This window comes from Pongo abelii, chromosome 3 (genome assembly GCF_028885655.2).
Source record: "Pongo abelii isolate AG06213 chromosome 3, NHGRI_mPonAbe1-v2.0_pri, whole genome shotgun sequence".
NCBI lineage: Eukaryota > Metazoa > Chordata > Mammalia > Primates > Hominidae > Pongo > Pongo abelii.
In genome coordinates, this window is record NC_071988.2 from 187,309,864 (window position 1) to 187,327,830 (window position 17,967).

General features: G+C 40.1%; 2 protein-coding genes across 5 annotated transcripts in view; one reads left to right on the forward strand and one right to left on the reverse strand.

Annotated features, from left to right (window-relative positions):
* Positions 1–17,967, forward strand: part of KLHL2 (kelch like family member 2) — a 114,923-nt gene that overhangs the window by 61,973 nt on the left and 34,983 nt on the right. The gene's annotated exons all lie outside the window — the stretch shown is intronic.
* Positions 7,589–9,500, reverse strand: GK3 (glycerol kinase 3). Its single transcript, XM_002815271.5, has one exon. The coding sequence runs from the start codon at positions 9,439–9,441 to the stop codon at positions 7,780–7,782; it is 1,662 nt and encodes a 553-aa protein (XP_002815317.4). The 5' UTR covers positions 9,442–9,500; the 3' UTR covers positions 7,589–7,779.

Genomic DNA, 17,967 nt, shown 5'->3' on the forward strand with positions numbered 1-17,967 from the left:
TAAGGTCTTCTCTACACTGTTTATTCTAGTTAGCCATTCATCTAACCTTTTTTCAAGGTTTTTAGCTTTCTTGTGATGGGTTAGAACATGCTCCTTTAGCTCAGAGGAGTTTGTTATTACCAGCCTTCTGAAGCCTACTTCTGTCAATTTGGCAAACTCATTCTCCATCCAGTTTTGTTCCCTTGCTGGCGAGGAGCTGCGATCCTTTGAAGGAGAAGAGGTGCTCTGGTTTTTGGAATTTTCAGCTTTTCTGCTCTGGTTTCTCCCCATCTTTGTGGTTTTAACTACCTTTTGTCTTTGATGTTGGGGACCTACAGATGGGGTTTTGGTGTGGATGTCCTTTTTGTTGATGCTGATGCCATTCCTTTCTGTTTGTTAGTTTTCCTTCTAACAGGCCCCTCAGCTGCAGGTCTGTTGGAGTTTGCTGGAGGTCCACTTCAGACCCTGTTTGCCTGGGTATCACCAGCAGAGGCTGCAGAACAGCAGATATTGCTGCCTGATCCTTCCTCTGGAAGCTTCATCCCAGAGGGGCACCCCCCTGTTTTGAGAAGCCCCCTTGTCTGTCATCCCCTACTGGGAGGTATCTCCCAGTCAGGCTACACAGGGGTCAGGGACCCACTTGAGGAGGCAGTCTGTCCGTTCTCGGAGCTCGAACGCCATGCTGAGAGAACCACTGCTCTCTTCAGAGATGTCAAACAGGGACGTTTAAGTCTGCAGAAGCTGTCTGCTGCCTTTTGTTCTCCCCAGTTTATGTTTTTGTATGCTTTGTCGAAGATCAGTTGTTTGTAAATGTTTACTTTATTTCTGGGTTTTCTATTCTGTACCACTGGTCTACATATCTACTTATAAGTGCCGTGCTGTTCTGGTTATGATACCCTTATATTGTATAATTTGAAGTCAGGTAATGTCATGCCTCTAGATTTGTTCTTTTTGCTTAGGATTACATTGGCTATTTGGGCCTTTTTAAAAAAATTCCATATGCATTTTAGGATTTTTTTTTCTAATTCTGTGAAGAGTGATGGTATTTTGATAGGAATTGCATTGACTGTAGATTGCTTTGGACAGTATGGTCATTTTCATGGTATTTATTCTTCTAATCTATGAACATGGGGGATGTATTTCCATTTGTTTGTGTCATCTATGATTTCTTTAAGCAGTGTTTTATAGTTCTCCTTGTAGAGTTCTTCACCTCCTTGGTTAAATATATTCCTAAGTATTTTATTTTATTTTATTTTGTAGCTATTATAAAAGGGATTGAGTTCTTAATTTGATTCTCAGCTTGGTCATTGTTGGTGTGTAGCAGTGCTACTGATTTATGTACATTGATTTTGTAACCTGAGGCTTTACGGAATTCATTTATCAAAGCTAGGCGCCTATTGGAGGAGTCTTTAGGGCTTTCTAGGTATACAGTCATATCATCAGCAAACAGAGATAGTTTGACTTTCCCTTTTCCAATTTGGATGCCCTTTATTTCTTTCTTTTGCCTGATTACTCTGTCTAGGACTTATGGAAGTTGCTAATTTGTTTTTAAACCATATTTCTGGAGGATAAATCTGGTAGAAGTTACAATCCACCAAATGCCTGCAAGACTCTGCTTTGCATATATGAGACTCAATAGGAATAGTTCCTATGGAAGCTTCTATGTTCACTGCTCCTTTAATAGGCTATAGAACTGTAACTTCCCCAGCTTTCAAATGCAAGAGCCTTTTGTCTAAACTGCTTCAGTGTGCTTACTCTGATGAGTAAGGAAGCTTTTGGTACACAGATCTGGGTAAGGGAGAATGTATGTGCATATATATATGTGTCTCTGCCTGCACAGAGCATTGGAGAGTAGTAGTCCTAGAATCCCTATTTCATTTACCAAATAAATAATGGTTCAAAGTGGTTAGTTGAAAAAACAAAAACCACAGTGCTTCACTAAATCACAGTAGGTCCAATAAATTTAGACTTTATTGATTTCTATTGGGTGGCCTGATGGCCTAACTGCCCTTTAGAAAATTATTTCAGTGAAAAAATGTGATCTGAGTTCTAGGAAGCCGATTTACAGATGAGCTTTTAGAACACAACCCTTCTGTAAGTTGGGGAATACCTGTAGTGTGTGACACTATTCATGCAGCACTTTTGAATAGAATGAAGCATTTTATGAAAAATCAAAGACAAATATGAATTTATTGGTGTATTCCAGTGCAACCAATTCTGTTCAACTAAGTAGAAAATATTACTTCTAAATTCAGATTCCATTAACTGCTAGACTTAATGCACCTGTTATAAGTGACTTCTATTAGGAAAACCAAGAAAGCTTTTGTATTTTTAGATATTTTTTGCTGCATGAAACAATCACTGTTTAACCTTTTATCTTTCCTGGGCTGCCAGTTTTCTCTATAGTGCTTGATAAATGTTACTGACTGCTAATGGGGAGAGGAGGGTCAGTGCCTGGGGAGAGAATGAATAAAGTAGGATTAATGCACAGGATATCCAAACATAGTTCATATGATGTACTAGAACTCTTAGTTTTGCTTATATCAGAAGCAACTTATTTACTGTTTTTAGGAGATCATTAGATTTTTAAAAATCTTTCTCTTATTTAAAATCTTAAATTTATTCTAGTATACTACAAAATATAAAAAATTTTCCACCAGAATTAGAACACTTCTGTTTCTTAGTTTGTAGAGTCCTCCTTTGTAATTATGCCAAGAATTTTTCATGAAAAATTATTTGCTTTCAGTAAAATTATAAAGAAGAATTGATTCTTCATTTTTAATGCACTATATTTTGCATCCGAATCTATCTTTAAAGGATGTACTGCTTTTATACCATGCTTCTGAATCTTGTATTTGCTTGAGTTTCTTAGGTTTTAGGTAACATTTTAAAACATCTTTCATTATGAAAAATTGCAAGCATGTACAAGAATAGAATAGTACTCGTCATCCAACTTCAACAGTTGTCGACTCAGGGACAATTTTGTTTTAATTATAACCTTCATTACTCCCTTTCCCTTTTTGTTATATGCAAACATTTTACTGAAGTCTAATGTACATATAGAAAAGTACACAAATCATGTCTACAGCTTGAGGAATTTTATACATCCCCTTGTATTATTTTGAAGCAGTTGTCATGCTTTACCTATGTATTCCATCCTTATATTTTAAACAAATGCCATTATAAAGACCATGCTTGTATAATGAAGCTATTTCCATATCTTTGGTGTATTGATAACTAGTTGCAACAGACTTTCCAAAATAATCCAGAATAATACTATAAAACAGTTTGATATGGTTTGGCTATGTCCCCACCCACATCTCATCTTGAATTCCCATGTGTGGTGGGAAGGACCCGGTGGGAAGTAGTTGAATCATGGGGGCAGGTCTTTCCTTTGCTGTTCTTGTGATAGTGAGTAAGTCTCACAAGATCTGATGGTTTTAAAAATGGGAGTTTCCCTGCATGAGCTCTCTCTCTTTGCCTGCTGCCATCCATGTAAGACATGACTTGCTCCTCCTTGCCTTCCACCATCATTGTAAGGCCTCCCCAGCCACGTGGAACTATAAGTCCATTAAACCTCTTTCTTTTGTAAATTGCCTAGTCTTGCATATGTCTTTCTCAGCAGCATGAAAACAGACTAATACACAATTGTTCCTCATAGTGAAACTATCTGATTGTTGTTGACATTTTAAGCAAATAGGAGGTGGGGAGATAAGGAGTCCATGCAGTAAGATGTCTATAGCTCCTTTTCTACCATAAACAAATAATTGTTGTTTAGGTGATTTGTCTTTAAAGCACTCTGTTTGTCCAGAAAATTTACCCAAACCTTCAAATTACTTTCAAGTCAAATCACATAGCTTGTGAAGAACTCCAAGAGGGTGACGGGACACAGTGGCAGTAAAGTTAATATTTTTCTTTTTCTTTTTCTTTTCCCTATCATAGGCAGTAGGACTTGTGACAGCTTTTCTAGGTAGGAAAGAAAAGAAGGAAGGGAAGAAATAAATAGCAATAGATGACTCAATACATACATACATATATACATGTAAAGCAGAAGGGAGGAGAAAGAAGCTGAGGGAAAAAAGGATGGATAAGGAGAGAAAGCCTGCAGGACCTTGGGGTATTGTCTGGTCCATGGTGTGACTGCACATAAGAAGAGCACTCTCGGGCTGGGCGCGGTGGCTCACGCCTGTAATCCCAGCACTTTGGGAGGCCGAGGCAGGCGGATCACGAGGTCAGGAGATCAAGACCATCCTGGCTAACATGGTGAAACCCCGTCTCTACTAAAAATACAAAAAATTAGCCGGGCGTGGTTGCAGGCGCCTGTAGTCCCAGCTATTCAGGAGGCTGAGGCAGGAGAATGGCCTGAATCCAGGAGGTGGAGCTTGCAGTGAGCAGAGATCACGCCACTGAACTCCAGCCTGGGTGACAGAGTGAGACTCCGTCTCAAAAAAAAAAAAAAAAAAAAAAAAGGAGCACTCTCTATCCTTTGAAAACTCACTGGAGATTCTGGACATAAGAACTGCTTCATTTCTTTCTCTTGCCCATTGGAAATAAGCTTTCTAGAATTCATTATAATTAAATTAAATTGTATAGGTATAATGAAAAAATTAACAGTGTTCCATGGAGATCTCTTCCATGAACTCATGCTTATTTTTAATAACATCAGTATCTTTAGGGAAAGTAAAAATGTGAGCAACCAAATGGGTAGGTTAGAGAGTGAGAGCAGGGGAGGATGTGGAATCCACGCTGCTCACCCTGAGACGCTCTCATAGCTTCAGCAGCGTGGCGCTGGCAGTGACAGCCCGTCGCACTGACCACCCTGCTTCTCCAAGGTGTGGAGTGACAGCTCAGTGTGACCAGACCACCCAGGTTAAATGGCCTGCGTGCTGAGGCATGGTGTTCTGGACTATGGTCAACCTTTGTTATACTCCTGAAAGATTTATTTTATTTTAGCTTAAAAAGCTGTATGAAATTATTTTTTGTATCATGTCTAAAAATGAAATTTTTCTCAGTTAACCCCAAGTGTACTAACTTATTCAGAGAGTGCTGATTTGTGGACTCTTCTCATGTTTGTTGGGTGGTATCTATATTTTAACCATTTCTCAAATCATTAGCACCTTTATTTTTAGCATTTTTGGCAGGCCAAAAATATAGAGGAGATAAAAATTGAACTCATCGGTTTAGATGCATTTTAATAGTTCTAGCAAAAGACTCTTTGGAAATTGGATTTTAATTATAACTTGAAATATGAATTTTATTCAGTATTTCTTGTTGATAGCCAAGCACATTTAAGGGGAAAAAATTGTTTCAGATTTTTAGTCATTCCTATACCTCAGCACTTTCCATACTGAAAATTTGAGAAACTACTTAATACTAGTTCTAACTGATCTTTAGGGAAGTTTGTGGTATCCTTTTCTTTTTCTTTTTTAAAATAGAGACGGGCTCTTGCTATGTTGCCCAGGCTGTGCTCGAACTCCTGGCCTTAAGCATTCCTCCTGCCTTGGCTTCCCAGAGTTGGGATTATAGGCATGAGCTACCACACCCAGCCTGACTATCATTTTCAAGCTAGAGCTGTAGCTGAAATTCTGGGCTTGGTAAGCACTCAGCATTCCTCAGTAACAGGACTACCTGTGGAGAATTCCTTCAGAGCTGGGCATGGTGGCCCACACCTGCAATCCCAGCACTTTGGGAGGCTGAGATGGGCAGATTGCTTGAGGCCCGGAGTTCGAGACCAGCCTGGCCAACATGGTGAAAGCTGGTCTCTACTAAAAACACACACACACACACACACACAAAAGAACCAGGCATGGTGGCATGCATGTGCCTGTAGTCCCAGCTATTAGGGAGGCTGAGGCAGGAGAATCACTTTAACTCAGGAGGTGGAGGTTGCAATGAGCTGAGATCGCACCACTGCACTCTAGCCTGGGCGACAGAGAGACTCCATCTCAACAACAACAACAACAAAAAAGAAGTCCTCCAGTTATGGATGTGCTTTCATTTTATTTTCCATTCTTTGGCTGTTAACGCTGTTATTAGTTTATATATCCCAGGCCCCGGTGGTAGTAACTACTTTACCCAGGCCTGTTCAGGCACCCCTCACTGTCCAGCTTCTGTCCTTTCCACTAGGCCTATAAAATGATCAAACTTTTTTATATGTGCAAGTATTTTCATGTGTGTCCCCTCTGTCTTTGTTGTAAATGAAACTTTGTGTTTCCCCCAAACCTGTATGTCGTGAGCAGACTTCTGGAAGGGATCACTCCCCACAGCTCACTGGGAACCTAGGTAGAAGGGTACCACTTCCAGACCATTGCTCTCACTGCCATCAGCCTCACTTTTTTTTTTTTCACTGTTTACTACAAAACAAAGTAATTTTAAGATATTTTTAAAAATTGATGTTAAGAAGCTAGATTATTAGGTAACTTCTTATAATATGTGACATTAAATATTTTGAGAAATTCTTGGTTTCGTTGGAAGGCATTTGTAATGATAAACCTTTTTTCAGTTATAATAAGATACTAAGCAGAGATAATTTTGTCATCCCAGATAGCAATTTCTTATTAACAATTGATAACATTTGAACTGAAAGAGACTCTTGGCTTTATTTCTATATTTTTTTCTACTTAGGTATTTAACTTTTTTGACATCCTCTTATCCCCTCAATAGGATCCAAAATATGTCTAAAATTAATTCAAAAGAAAAATAACTATTTGAATTATTGCTTGTGTTTGAAAACAATATTTACTGTAGTATTCCACAGTTTCTTCTTTTTTTAGGCTAAGACAATTAAATAAAAATGTAAGGGATAAGAAATATAGTTGAAGTCACAATAAAGTATGTTTTCTTTTATGGACATAAAACATAAATTTTAAATGTTGGCTCTTTAAGAAAAAAATTCTCCTGGTAAATATTATGCATAACCATTGCCCGATAATGTACACAGCTGTTTTCCAACATATGTATATACATAGTGGTTCACTTAAGACCAGCCCTGTTAGAACCTTCTGAATATAATGTGCTCTTAATTTATAAATGGGCTACCCTCAGTGTATAAAATATATAGGCATATATGTTATACATACAAAGTAAAAAATATAAAAAGGAAAGATGGAAGAAAAAAGAAAGTATGCTTTTCTGTAAGATCCAGACAGAAAGTCATTATAATTAGTGGGACCATGGAAAATATTGTAAGGATTTCAGTTTTGGCAAATACTTTTCAGAAAAATATCCAAGATATGAGAACACTAAATGTCTATTTTAATAATTTAGTAGATGTTTCTATTCAAACATTCAGTGAAGGTGTTTCCATCTTCTACTATGTAGAAAAGAAGACTTTTGGGGTGTCTGTTAAAAGCAAAGAGCTGCTCATTTTTAACAGGTTAGTAATAACCTTTTAATCAAGTATATGTCATGCAGAGACTCAAATCCTGTTCCAGTAGTGTTTGAGTATGTTTGATGGAAGATTCCAATGGTGAGGATCTGAATTCTTCCTACATCTTAGAGGGAATGGAGCGGGATGTTATGGCAATGGAGGGGGTCAGCCCCAAAGATAGCTGGCCCAACCTTAACTGTGGATGTTAAAAAAAAAAAACACACACACACACACCAAATATTTCTATATCATTCTTTTTGCTGCATTTTCTTTATTTTAAGCCACAGGTCTACTTGGAGGGTCATGCAGCAAGTGGCTTATAAATAAAATCGAAGTCTATGAATAGTGTCATCGCATTAAGAGACAATTGCTGGGTTGTTCTTGCATTATGTAAAAAGCTCGCATCTTGGGAATCCATGAGTTGGTAGGTTTTATGGAATACCTGAGATGTACCTTGCTCCGATTAACATTGCCATGCTACTCACTATAAAAAAGCCCAAGGGCAGACTACAGAAGACACTAGGGTCACCACTTTCTGGAGATCGAGTTGTAACCCAACCCATTGACTTCATCACAGCTTTCTTCCATGTAGAATAACGGATTTCACTTTCCTCAGCATTAATCTGAGGTTCAAACCGCTCCATCGTGACGGCAGACAAATCCTCAGGTTCAAGACTCCATACATCGACTCCTTCTGCAGCCCCTGCCACCATGGCAGCACCCAGTGCAGTGGTTTCAGGCATCAAGGGCTTCACTACTGGAATATACAGAATGTCTGCTTGTAGCTGCATAAGAATTTTGTTGCTGGTCATTCCTCCATCTACCTGCAAATGACTGAGTGGAATTCCACAGTCTCGATTCATGGCATCCAAAATCTCTCGAGTTTGGAAACAAACAGCTTCTAATGCAGCAAAAGCAATATGGCATTTATTGGTGAACTGAGTGAGTCCACAGATTATCCCTCTTGCGCTGGGCTCCCAATAAGGTGCATATAACCCCGAAAATGCTGGGACGAAGTAGCAGCCGTAAGAAGTACCTACTTCTTTAGCAAGTTTTTCAGTTTCTTCTGAGGTCTTTATAATTCCAAGATTGTCTCTTAGCCAGCGAATAACAGCACCAGCTATAGCTACAGAACCTTCTAAAGCATAATATACCGGTTTGTCTCTGCCAAGTTTGTAAGCCACTGTGGTGAGAAGGCCATGATCAGAAAATACACACTTATGGCCTGTATTACATAGTAAGAAACATCCTGTTCCATACGTATTTTTGGCTTGTCCAATCTGGAAGCACATTTGTCCCACCAGTGCAGCAGACTGGTCCCCTAAACACCCAGATATTGGCACACCTTCCAAGGCCCCAGCTTTCATTAGGCCATAGATCTCAGAAGAACTCCGAACATGTGGAAGAATTTCCATTGGAATTCCAAAAAATTCACAGAGTTGTTTATCCCATTCCAAAGAATGAATGTTGAAAAGCATAGTCCTACTTGCATTTGTTACATCTGTACAGTGGACACCTCCATTGACGCCTCCTGTCAAACTCCAAATAAGCCATGAATCAATAGTCCCAAAAAGAGCTCGTTTTTCTTCAACGGCCTTTTGAACTTTTCTCACATTGTCAAGGAGCCAGCGAAGTTTCACTGCACTGAAGTAAGTGCTAAGTGGAAGGCCTGTCTTGGACTTGACAAAGTTATTATTTCCTGGAATTCTTTTACTAAGACTCTCAACGGTAGACTGTGTTCTTAGATCAAGCCACACCACAGCATTGTAGAGAGGCTCTCCAGTTATCTTGTCCCAGACTACAGTGGTTTCCCTCTGGTTGCTGACACCAATAGCTTTTATGTTGGAAATACCAACATTGAGCTGTCCAAGTTTCTCACATGTTTTCTCTATACACTCATAGACAGAATGTAGAATTTCCTTAGGGTCCTGTTCCACCCATCCTTCTCTTGGGAACTCTTGTTTTATTTCCACTTGATGATGACTAAGTAGTTCAGCTGTTCTTGAATTGAAAACCAAAAAGCGCGTGGAACTGGTGCCCTGGTCCACCGCCCCCACCAGTGGCCCCAAAACTGCCGTCTTTGAGGCTGCCATGAAACCAGCTTCAGGTCTGCCCGCGTTTGCCGCCGGTTTCCTGGGTGACGGCGGCGGGAGGGGGAGGGGCGGGTGACGAGTCCACAGAGCGAGGTCGCGCACGTCCGCTGAACCAGCCTCACTTCTTTACCGGCTGGCTGGCAGGCTACTGCATTCTCTCTGCAGCTCATTTTCTCTCTTGGCCTCTAGGCATACATCTGTCTTTAACACTGAGATTATCTTTCCCTGTGTATTTTGTTTCTCCTGCCATCAACGCCTTCAGAATCTATACTGTTGGCTCACGTGAGACTCCTTCATATCTCCTTGTGACTATCATCTTCCCCCCACAAACCCATTCATCACCTTAGACTGCAGTTCCAGGGTCTGTTGGACCTTTCTGGTATTTAGAACTCTGGGGTCCCCACCTTGGTTCGGACTAGATGTGTGCCTTCTCATTCTCTTGTATTTCTTCATAAATCTGTGCTCTTTGGCCCTTGTTCTTCCAGCCAACTCTTGGCCGTTTAGCCTAGACCCAGTAGTCAGTTATTTCAAAGCTATCCTCTTTATGTGCCTGTCATTGCCCACACTGTTGTGAGTGATAGGTAACAGGCTCAATACAATTTAACCCTTGCTTATAATCTAACTTTATAGTCCAGTAACAATAAACTCACACCCTAATTAAGTATATTTGGAATATGCGTTATTCTCTGTAAAACCAGTTTTTATAACAGTTTCTTCTACAGAAAATTTACTTCAATCATTTGCCCACCTTTCTATAATTTAGGCTAGGAATCACTGCTTGGAATAAACATCGGTTAGAACAAGCTCGTGATTTGAATGCCGCCCTCTTGAAAGAAATTTGTGTTGAGTGAGTGGTTTTAATAATAGTATTACTAGCCTTAGCCATGGGATATGCATGCCAAAGAATAGATGCTGATTATTCAAGGGTCTATTGCAATGTTAATTTACTGATACAGAAGATTCTTCCTTTGGAGAACTGTGAAAGCACTTGATACACAGCACTTTTTAGCTGAAGTCATGCCAACTCAAATGACGCTTCTTAAAAGAGTTAATTATTTGTATATTCATGCATTCATTATGGTCCTCTTTGTTCCTTAGTAAACTACATGCAGTCTCTGCTGTGCCTTGTTGACAGGAATTTTTTCTAGCTTACATGAGTTAACTGTTTTCAGGTTTCATTAAAACTTCCTTATGTTAATAGAACTGCTGGAGACATATATAGTTTTTTTCTCCTAAAGATTAATAGTGTTGGAAGTCAAAGAATCACAGAGTATTAATGTTATAGGAAATCTTAGCAGTTATCTAGTCTAACACTTTCATTTTATTAATTAGGAAAATGAAGACCAGAGATGTTTCTATTTTCCCAAAAACACTTTGTCTGTTAGGAATGAGCTGCTTGTGGATCTAAGAGACTATTGTTATTCATACTTTTGCCCTCACTTCTTGAATGGGACTCTGCATTGAGTATAGAGGAATTATGGAGACCCATCATGGCATTTTAATTTTGTTCAAAAAGGTGCTTGGTGTTTAGAAATCAAATACAAAGGGTACTTTGTACCTTATTACAGGATACAAAACAACAACACTTGAGACTTATATTGTTGATTTTATTACACTTATTTGGGATGAGGGTCCTAACCTGATGCTCTCTTTCTTTTTTTTTTTTTTTTTTCCATTTTTTATTGAGATGGAGTCTCGCTCTGTCACCCAGGCTGGAGTGCAGTGGTGTGATCTTGGCTCACTGCGAGCGCTGCCTCCCGGGTTCACGCCATTCTCCTGTCTCAGCCTCCTGAGTAGCTGGGACTACAGGTGCCTGCCACCACACCTGGCTAATTTTTTGTATTTTTAGTAGAGATAGGGGTTCACTGTGTTAGCCAGGATGGTCTCGATCTCCTGACCTCGTGATCCACCCGCCTCAGCCTCCCAAAGTGCTAGGATTACAGGCGTGAGCCACTGTGCCCAACCCTGATGCTCTCTCTTGACCTGGTATGGCAAATTCTAGGGACTGTCTTTCATTTCATGATTAGCTTATTTTATTTCCTGGAGGGAAACAGAAAAGTTCAATTGCTTTAGAGAGTAATGAGCATATATGTTCATTATGGAAGGAATGGAATGTATATTCCATATACATATATGGAAGGATGCATATGTATATTATATATTATGTGTGTGTAGTTTATGTGTTTAACGTATATAGCATATTGATGGCATAGTCTTTACTACCTGGAATTGTGCCCTACTGCAGTTATGGTATTTGTTTAGAGAGAAGAAATTGATGATTAAATGTCGGTATAACTATGTTGGGCTTTATTCAGTGGCCAGTGGTGAACTACTGAAGGTAAATTACTAATGTCACAAGCTATGATCCATAAACAAAATGACCAGTCAGTATGTGGGTGAAAGGTTTGAAAGCAATAATTGAGCTTGGTAGTAGGGTTAGAACTAGGGTAATGAACATAGGAGGTGAATGAAGCAAGATCATAGATGTGGGAACTAACTCTGAGTATAAGTAGAGGAAACAGATTAAACTCTGAGATGACCTGCCTTTTAGCATTACATTTTAGGTAAATTCTTTGTAGGTACATTTTAGTGTGTACATATTTGCAGCAAGTGTGCAGTAGCTGTTGATTTTTACTGTACCTTACTGAGATACAGTAGGATGAAAAAGAATTCATTCACTGAAACGGAAGAATTTTTCACTTTGGCTGTGTTGTGTTAGGCTTATATTAACCAAACTAATGCAAAGATGTTAGGCTTATGGTTAATGGTATATTCAATGGGAACCAATTATGTAATCGTGTCGAGAAAGGCGTAAGGTGATTATCCTGTTCTGTTCTGTCCAGATCAGACCATAGCTATGAAATTGAGTTTGTTTTTCGGTTCAGTGTTTTGAGAGAGACTGATGCACTAGAGCCCTGAATTTATAGTCAGGGTGATGATGAAGACTCCAAATCATGTTGTGCAAGCAGTGGTTGAAGGACATAGGACTGTACAGACCATTGAAGGATAATCTGGGAAAATATAATGTTCTCTGTAAGATTTTGAGGAATTTCATAAGAGACAGATTAATTAATCTTGTTCTGTTTATTGTGGTGGCAGAATTATCAGTGTTACAAAATAAGAGTCAAAAAGATTTTAGAGCAATGTACAGAAGAACTTCTAATAGTAAGTGTTTGTATTAGTCCGTTTCCATGCTGTTGATAAAGACATATCCGAGACTGGGCAATTTACAAAAGAAAGAGGTTTATTGGACTTCACAGTTCCACATGGCTGGGGAGACCTCACAATCATGGTGAAAGGCAAGGAGGAGCAAGTCATATCTTATGTGGATGGCAGCAGGCAAAGAGAGCTTGTACAAGGAAGCTCCCATTTTTAAAACCATCAGATCTCATGATACCCATTCACTATCATGAGAACAGCATGGGAAAGACCCATCCCCATAATTCAGTCGTCTTCCACTGGGTCGCTCCCACAACACATGGGAATTGTGGGAGCTGCAAGATGAGATTTGGTGGAGACACAGAACCAAACTATATCATTCCACCTCTGGCCCCTCCCAAATCTCAGTGGAGACACAGAACCAAACTATATCATTCCACCTCTGGCCCCTCCCAAATCTCATATCCTCGCATTTCAAAACCAATTATGCCTTCCCAACAGTCCCCCAAAGTCTTAACTCATTTCAGCATTAACTCAGAGGTCCACAGTCCAAAGTCTCATCCCAGACAAGTCAAGTCCCTTTCACCTATGAGCCTGTAAAATCAAAGGCAAGTTAGTTACTTCTTAGATACAATGGGGATACAAGCATTGGGTAAATACAGCCATTCCAAATGGGAGAAATTGGCCAAAACAAAGGGGCTACAGGCCCCATGCAAGTCTGAAATCCAGTAGGGCAGTCAAATCTTAAAGCTCCAGAATGATCTCCTTTGACTCCATGTCTTACATCCAGGTGACACTGATGCAAGATGTAGGTTCTCACAGTCTTGGGAAGCTCCTACCTCCTGGCTGCCTTCAGGGGCTGGTGTTGAGTGTCTGTGGCTTTTCCAGGCACATGGTGCAGGCTATAAGTGAATCTACCATTCTGGGTTCTGGAGGATGGTGGCCCTCTTCTCACAGCTCCACTAGGCAGTACCCCAGTAGGGATTCTGTGTGGGGGCTCTGACCCCACATTTCCCTTCTGCACTGCCCTAGCAGAGGTTCCCCATGAGGACCCCGCCCCTGCAGCAAACTTCTGCCTGGGCATACAGGCATTTTCATACATCTGAAATCAAGGTGGAGATTACCAAACCTCAGTTCTTGACTTCTGTGTACTCACAGGCTCAACAGCACGTGGAAGCTGCCAAGGCTTGAGGCTTGCACCCTTGGAGGCCATGGCCTGAGCTCTATGTTGGCCCCTTTCAGCCACTACTGGAGTGGCTGGGACGCAGGGCACCAAGTCCTTAGGCTGCACACAGCACAGGGACCCTGGGCCCAGTCTATGAAACCACTTTTTCCTCCTAGGCCTCTGGGCCTGTGATGGAAGGGGCTGCTGCAAAGGTCTCTGACATGCCCTGGAGACATTTTCCCAATTGTCTTGGTGATTAACAGTCAGCTCCTTGTAACTTATGCAAATTTCTGCAGCTGTCTTGAATTTTGCCTGAGAAAATGGGATTTTCTTTTCTGTTGTATTGTCAGGCTGCAAATTTTCCTAACTTTTGTGCTCTGTTTCCCTTTTAAAACTGAATGCCTTTAACAGCACCCAAGTCACCTCTTGAATGCTTTGCTCCTTAGAAATTTCTTCCACTAGATACCCTAAATCATCTCTCTCAAGTTCAAAGTTCCACAGTTCTCTAGGGCAGGGACAAAATGCCGCCAGTCTCTTCGCTAAAACATAACAAGAGTCACCTTTGCTCCATTTCCCAACAAGTTTCTCATCTCCATATGACACCACCTCAGCGTGGATTTCACTGTCCATATCATTATCAGCATTTTTGTCAAAGCCATTCAACAAATCTCTAGGGACTTCTAAACTTTCTCACATTTTTCTGTCATCTTCTGAGCTCTCCAAACTGTTCCAACCTCTGCCTGTTACCCAGTTCCAAAGTCGCTTCCACATTTCCGGGTATCTTTTCTGTAGCACTCCACTTTACTGGTACCAATTTACTGTACTAGTTCATTTTCACACTGCTGATAAAGACATATCTGAGACTGGGCAATTTACAGAAGAAAGAGGTTTATTGGACTTAACAGTTCCACCTGGCTGGGGAGGCCTCACAATCATGGTGGAATGTAAGGAGAAGCAAGTCACATCTTACATGGATGGCAGCAGGCAAACAGAGCTTGTGCAAGGGAACTCCCATTTTTAAAACCATCAGCTCTCGTGAGACCCATTCACTATCATGAGAACAGCACAAGAAAGACCTGCCCCCATAATTCAATCATCTCCCACCAGGTCCCTCCCACAACACATGGGAATTATGGGAGTTACAAGATGAGATTTGGATGGGGACACAGAGCCAAATCTTATCGGTGTTCAAGGATGATATGACTGTCTTGCCATCTGTTGATGTGTGTAAACTACAGCCAGATAACCATTTATTGTGAAAATTTTTGAGGTTACGCATACGTATTATAGAAGCTGTGTCAGGTGACCTTTCAGATCCCTTATACCATTATATCTTATGATTTTTATGGCATTACTGAGAAAGAATTAACAGGGTTTATGAAACAATTCACATTAGGGGTTAAAAAAGAGTGGGATGAAGAGGGAAAGGGTAGTTACTTAGGGAATTTCATATTTGCTTGATGAAAATGTTAGATCTTTTTCATAACAGTGTGAATATACTACTTTTTTTGAGATGGAGTTTCGTTCTTGTTCCCTAGGCTAGAGTGCAGTGGTGCAATCTCGGCTCACTGCAACCTCCGCCTCTTGGGTTCAAGCAATTCTCCTGCCTCAGCCTCCCAAGTAGCTGGAATTACAGATTCCTGCCACCATTCCTGGCTAATTTTTGTATTTTTAGTAGACAGGGTTTCATCACGTTGGCCAGGCTGGTATCGAACTCTTGACCTCAGGTGTTCCACCTGCCTCGGCCTCCCAAAGTGCTGGGATTACAGGCATAAGCCGCTGTGCCTGGCCCAGTGTGAATATACTTAACACTGTTAAACTTTACACTTAAAAATGGTTACGGTGGTAAATTTTATGTTTTTATCACATAATAAAAGAGAGGGAGGGAGGCAAAAATGACTGTGACTAAGACTTCATTCATCCTTGGATCAGAGTGAAGCCATCAGGACACAAAGGGAACACGGGAGGTCCAGCAGGTGTCTGGAGGAGGTCACTGAAACGGTTTGAAACGTAGGTATGTCCTCATCTTGTTTGCTTGAGGGAGAGCCAGCAGTGAAGTGCAGTATCAATTTAAAGGTTCTCAGATTGGGCAAGCTGTTTAACAGTAGCCAAAGACAGCTTGGCCAGAGGAAGAACTTGATTTATGTTGAGAGGAATATCAACAGACATGGAGAATCTTTATCAAAGTATCAGGCCAAAGAGTGAAGCATAGCATCAGTGGAAAAATGCACAATGATGAAAAGTCAGACCACAGAGCTCAAAACAGGCCAAGGTAAGTGGCCCAAGGTAGTAATTAATGTGAGGGTTTTAGAGGACTGCTTGTATGTGGTACTGGTTTCATGGTGTGTGGGTGGCTCTGTCTTGTTTAAAAGAGCCATGATGATTAGATCATATTCATAGGGAGACTAACAGACAGCTAGAAATTCAAACATTGGGGTTTGGGGGAGAGGTTGGATCTGGGAGCAACAATATTAGGGTAATAAAGATAACTGTGGACAGTAATATACATTAGATAGTTAAGACAGAACAAGTGGAGAATCAAAAGGAGGCTGAAGGCAGGCAGGACCATAGTAATACATAGTTTTAGGGAGGTAAAGGAGGCAGATTCAGTGGTCAGAAAGGTAGAAAAATATATAGAATCCTAACCAGTAGAGAAGGCCATTAAGCTTAAAATCAGCAGAGAGGTTGAGAAGGACTAATGCCAAGAAAAAGACTTCCAAAGAACTATTTCAAGGTAAAATTGAGCCAGAGGCTATGCCATAACATAAAGATGTGAGTGTGCATCAGCATGCAGAGGCTTCAGAATTGAGATCTGCTCTTGAGAAGTCTGGTGTGGAGGCCGACAAGGTAGGACAGCAGCCAAACATAGGGAAGTTAACCCAGTGATCTTTTTTAGCAGAGCAGGTATTTGTCCACTGAAGTCAAGACAGTGACATGCATTGACTGTCTATAGCAACACTTCCTTTCTCACTGGGGAAGGAAAGTAGTTGGATCTGGTTGCTTGTTTTGTTTTTATTTTTGTTTTTTAATTTGCATCACCAGTGTTTTCAAATGGTTATAAACTTTTAAAAATATTTGTGGTAAAGAACATATAACATGAAATTTACCACCTTAACCATTATAAGTGTTCCACTCAGTAGTGTTATGTGTAAGTATTTGCTTTATTGTGAAACAGATCTCTAGAACGTCTTCATTTTGCAAAACTGAAACTCTGTACCTTTTAAACAACTCGTCTTTTCCACTTTCCACTAGTCCCTGGCAAGTATTATTATACTTCCTGTTTCTATAAATTTGACTCCTTTAGATACCTCATATTAGTGGAATCATACAGTATTTTTTTATTTTTGTGACTGGCTCACTACACTTAGCATAATGTTCTCAAGCTTCATCCATGTTGCATTGTGACAGGATTTCCTTCCTTTTTAAGGAATTGTATTATATATAGTGTATGTATATACCAATTTCATTTATCCATTCATTAATCAGTGGATACCTGCTTCTGCCTCTTGCTATTGTGAGTCATGCTTCTGTGAACATGGGTGTACAAATATGTCTTCAAGACCCTGCTTTCCATTCTTTTGGATATATACACCAAAGTGGGATTGTTGGATCATACGGTAGTTCTACTTTTAATTTTTTGAGTAACCTCCATGCTTTTTTTTTTATAATAGTTGCATTATTTTATAATCTTACCAACAGTGCACAAGGTTTCTAGTATCTTCACATCTTTGCCAACAATTGTTATTTTCTGGTTTGTTTGTTTGTTTTGTAGTAGCCACCCTAATGGGTATGGGGTAATAGCTCATTGTGGTTTTGAGTTGTATTTTCTCTGATGATTAGTGATGTTGAACATCTGTCATCTATTCATACGCTTATTGACAATTTGTATATCGTCTTTGGAGAAATGTTTATTCCAGTCCTTTGCTCATTTTTAAATTGGGTTATTTGATTTTTGTTGTTGTTGAGTTGTAGGAGATATTTTTATATTCTGGATATTAACTCTTTGTCAGATACATGACTTGCAAATATTTTCTTCTCTTCTACAGGTTGCCTTTTTACTTTATTGTGTCCTTTGATGCACTGAACTTTTAACTTTGATGTAGTCCCATTCGTCTTCGTTGCCCGAGCTTTTGGTGTCATTTCCAAGAAATCATTGACAAATGCAGTGTCACGAAACTTTCCCCACTGTGTTTACTTCTAGG

Coding starts and splice junctions, on each gene's coding strand:
- GK3 (XM_002815271.5), bottom strand. CDS start 9,441: ATGGCAGCCTCAAAGACGGCAGTTTTGGGGCCACTGGTGGGGGCGGTG.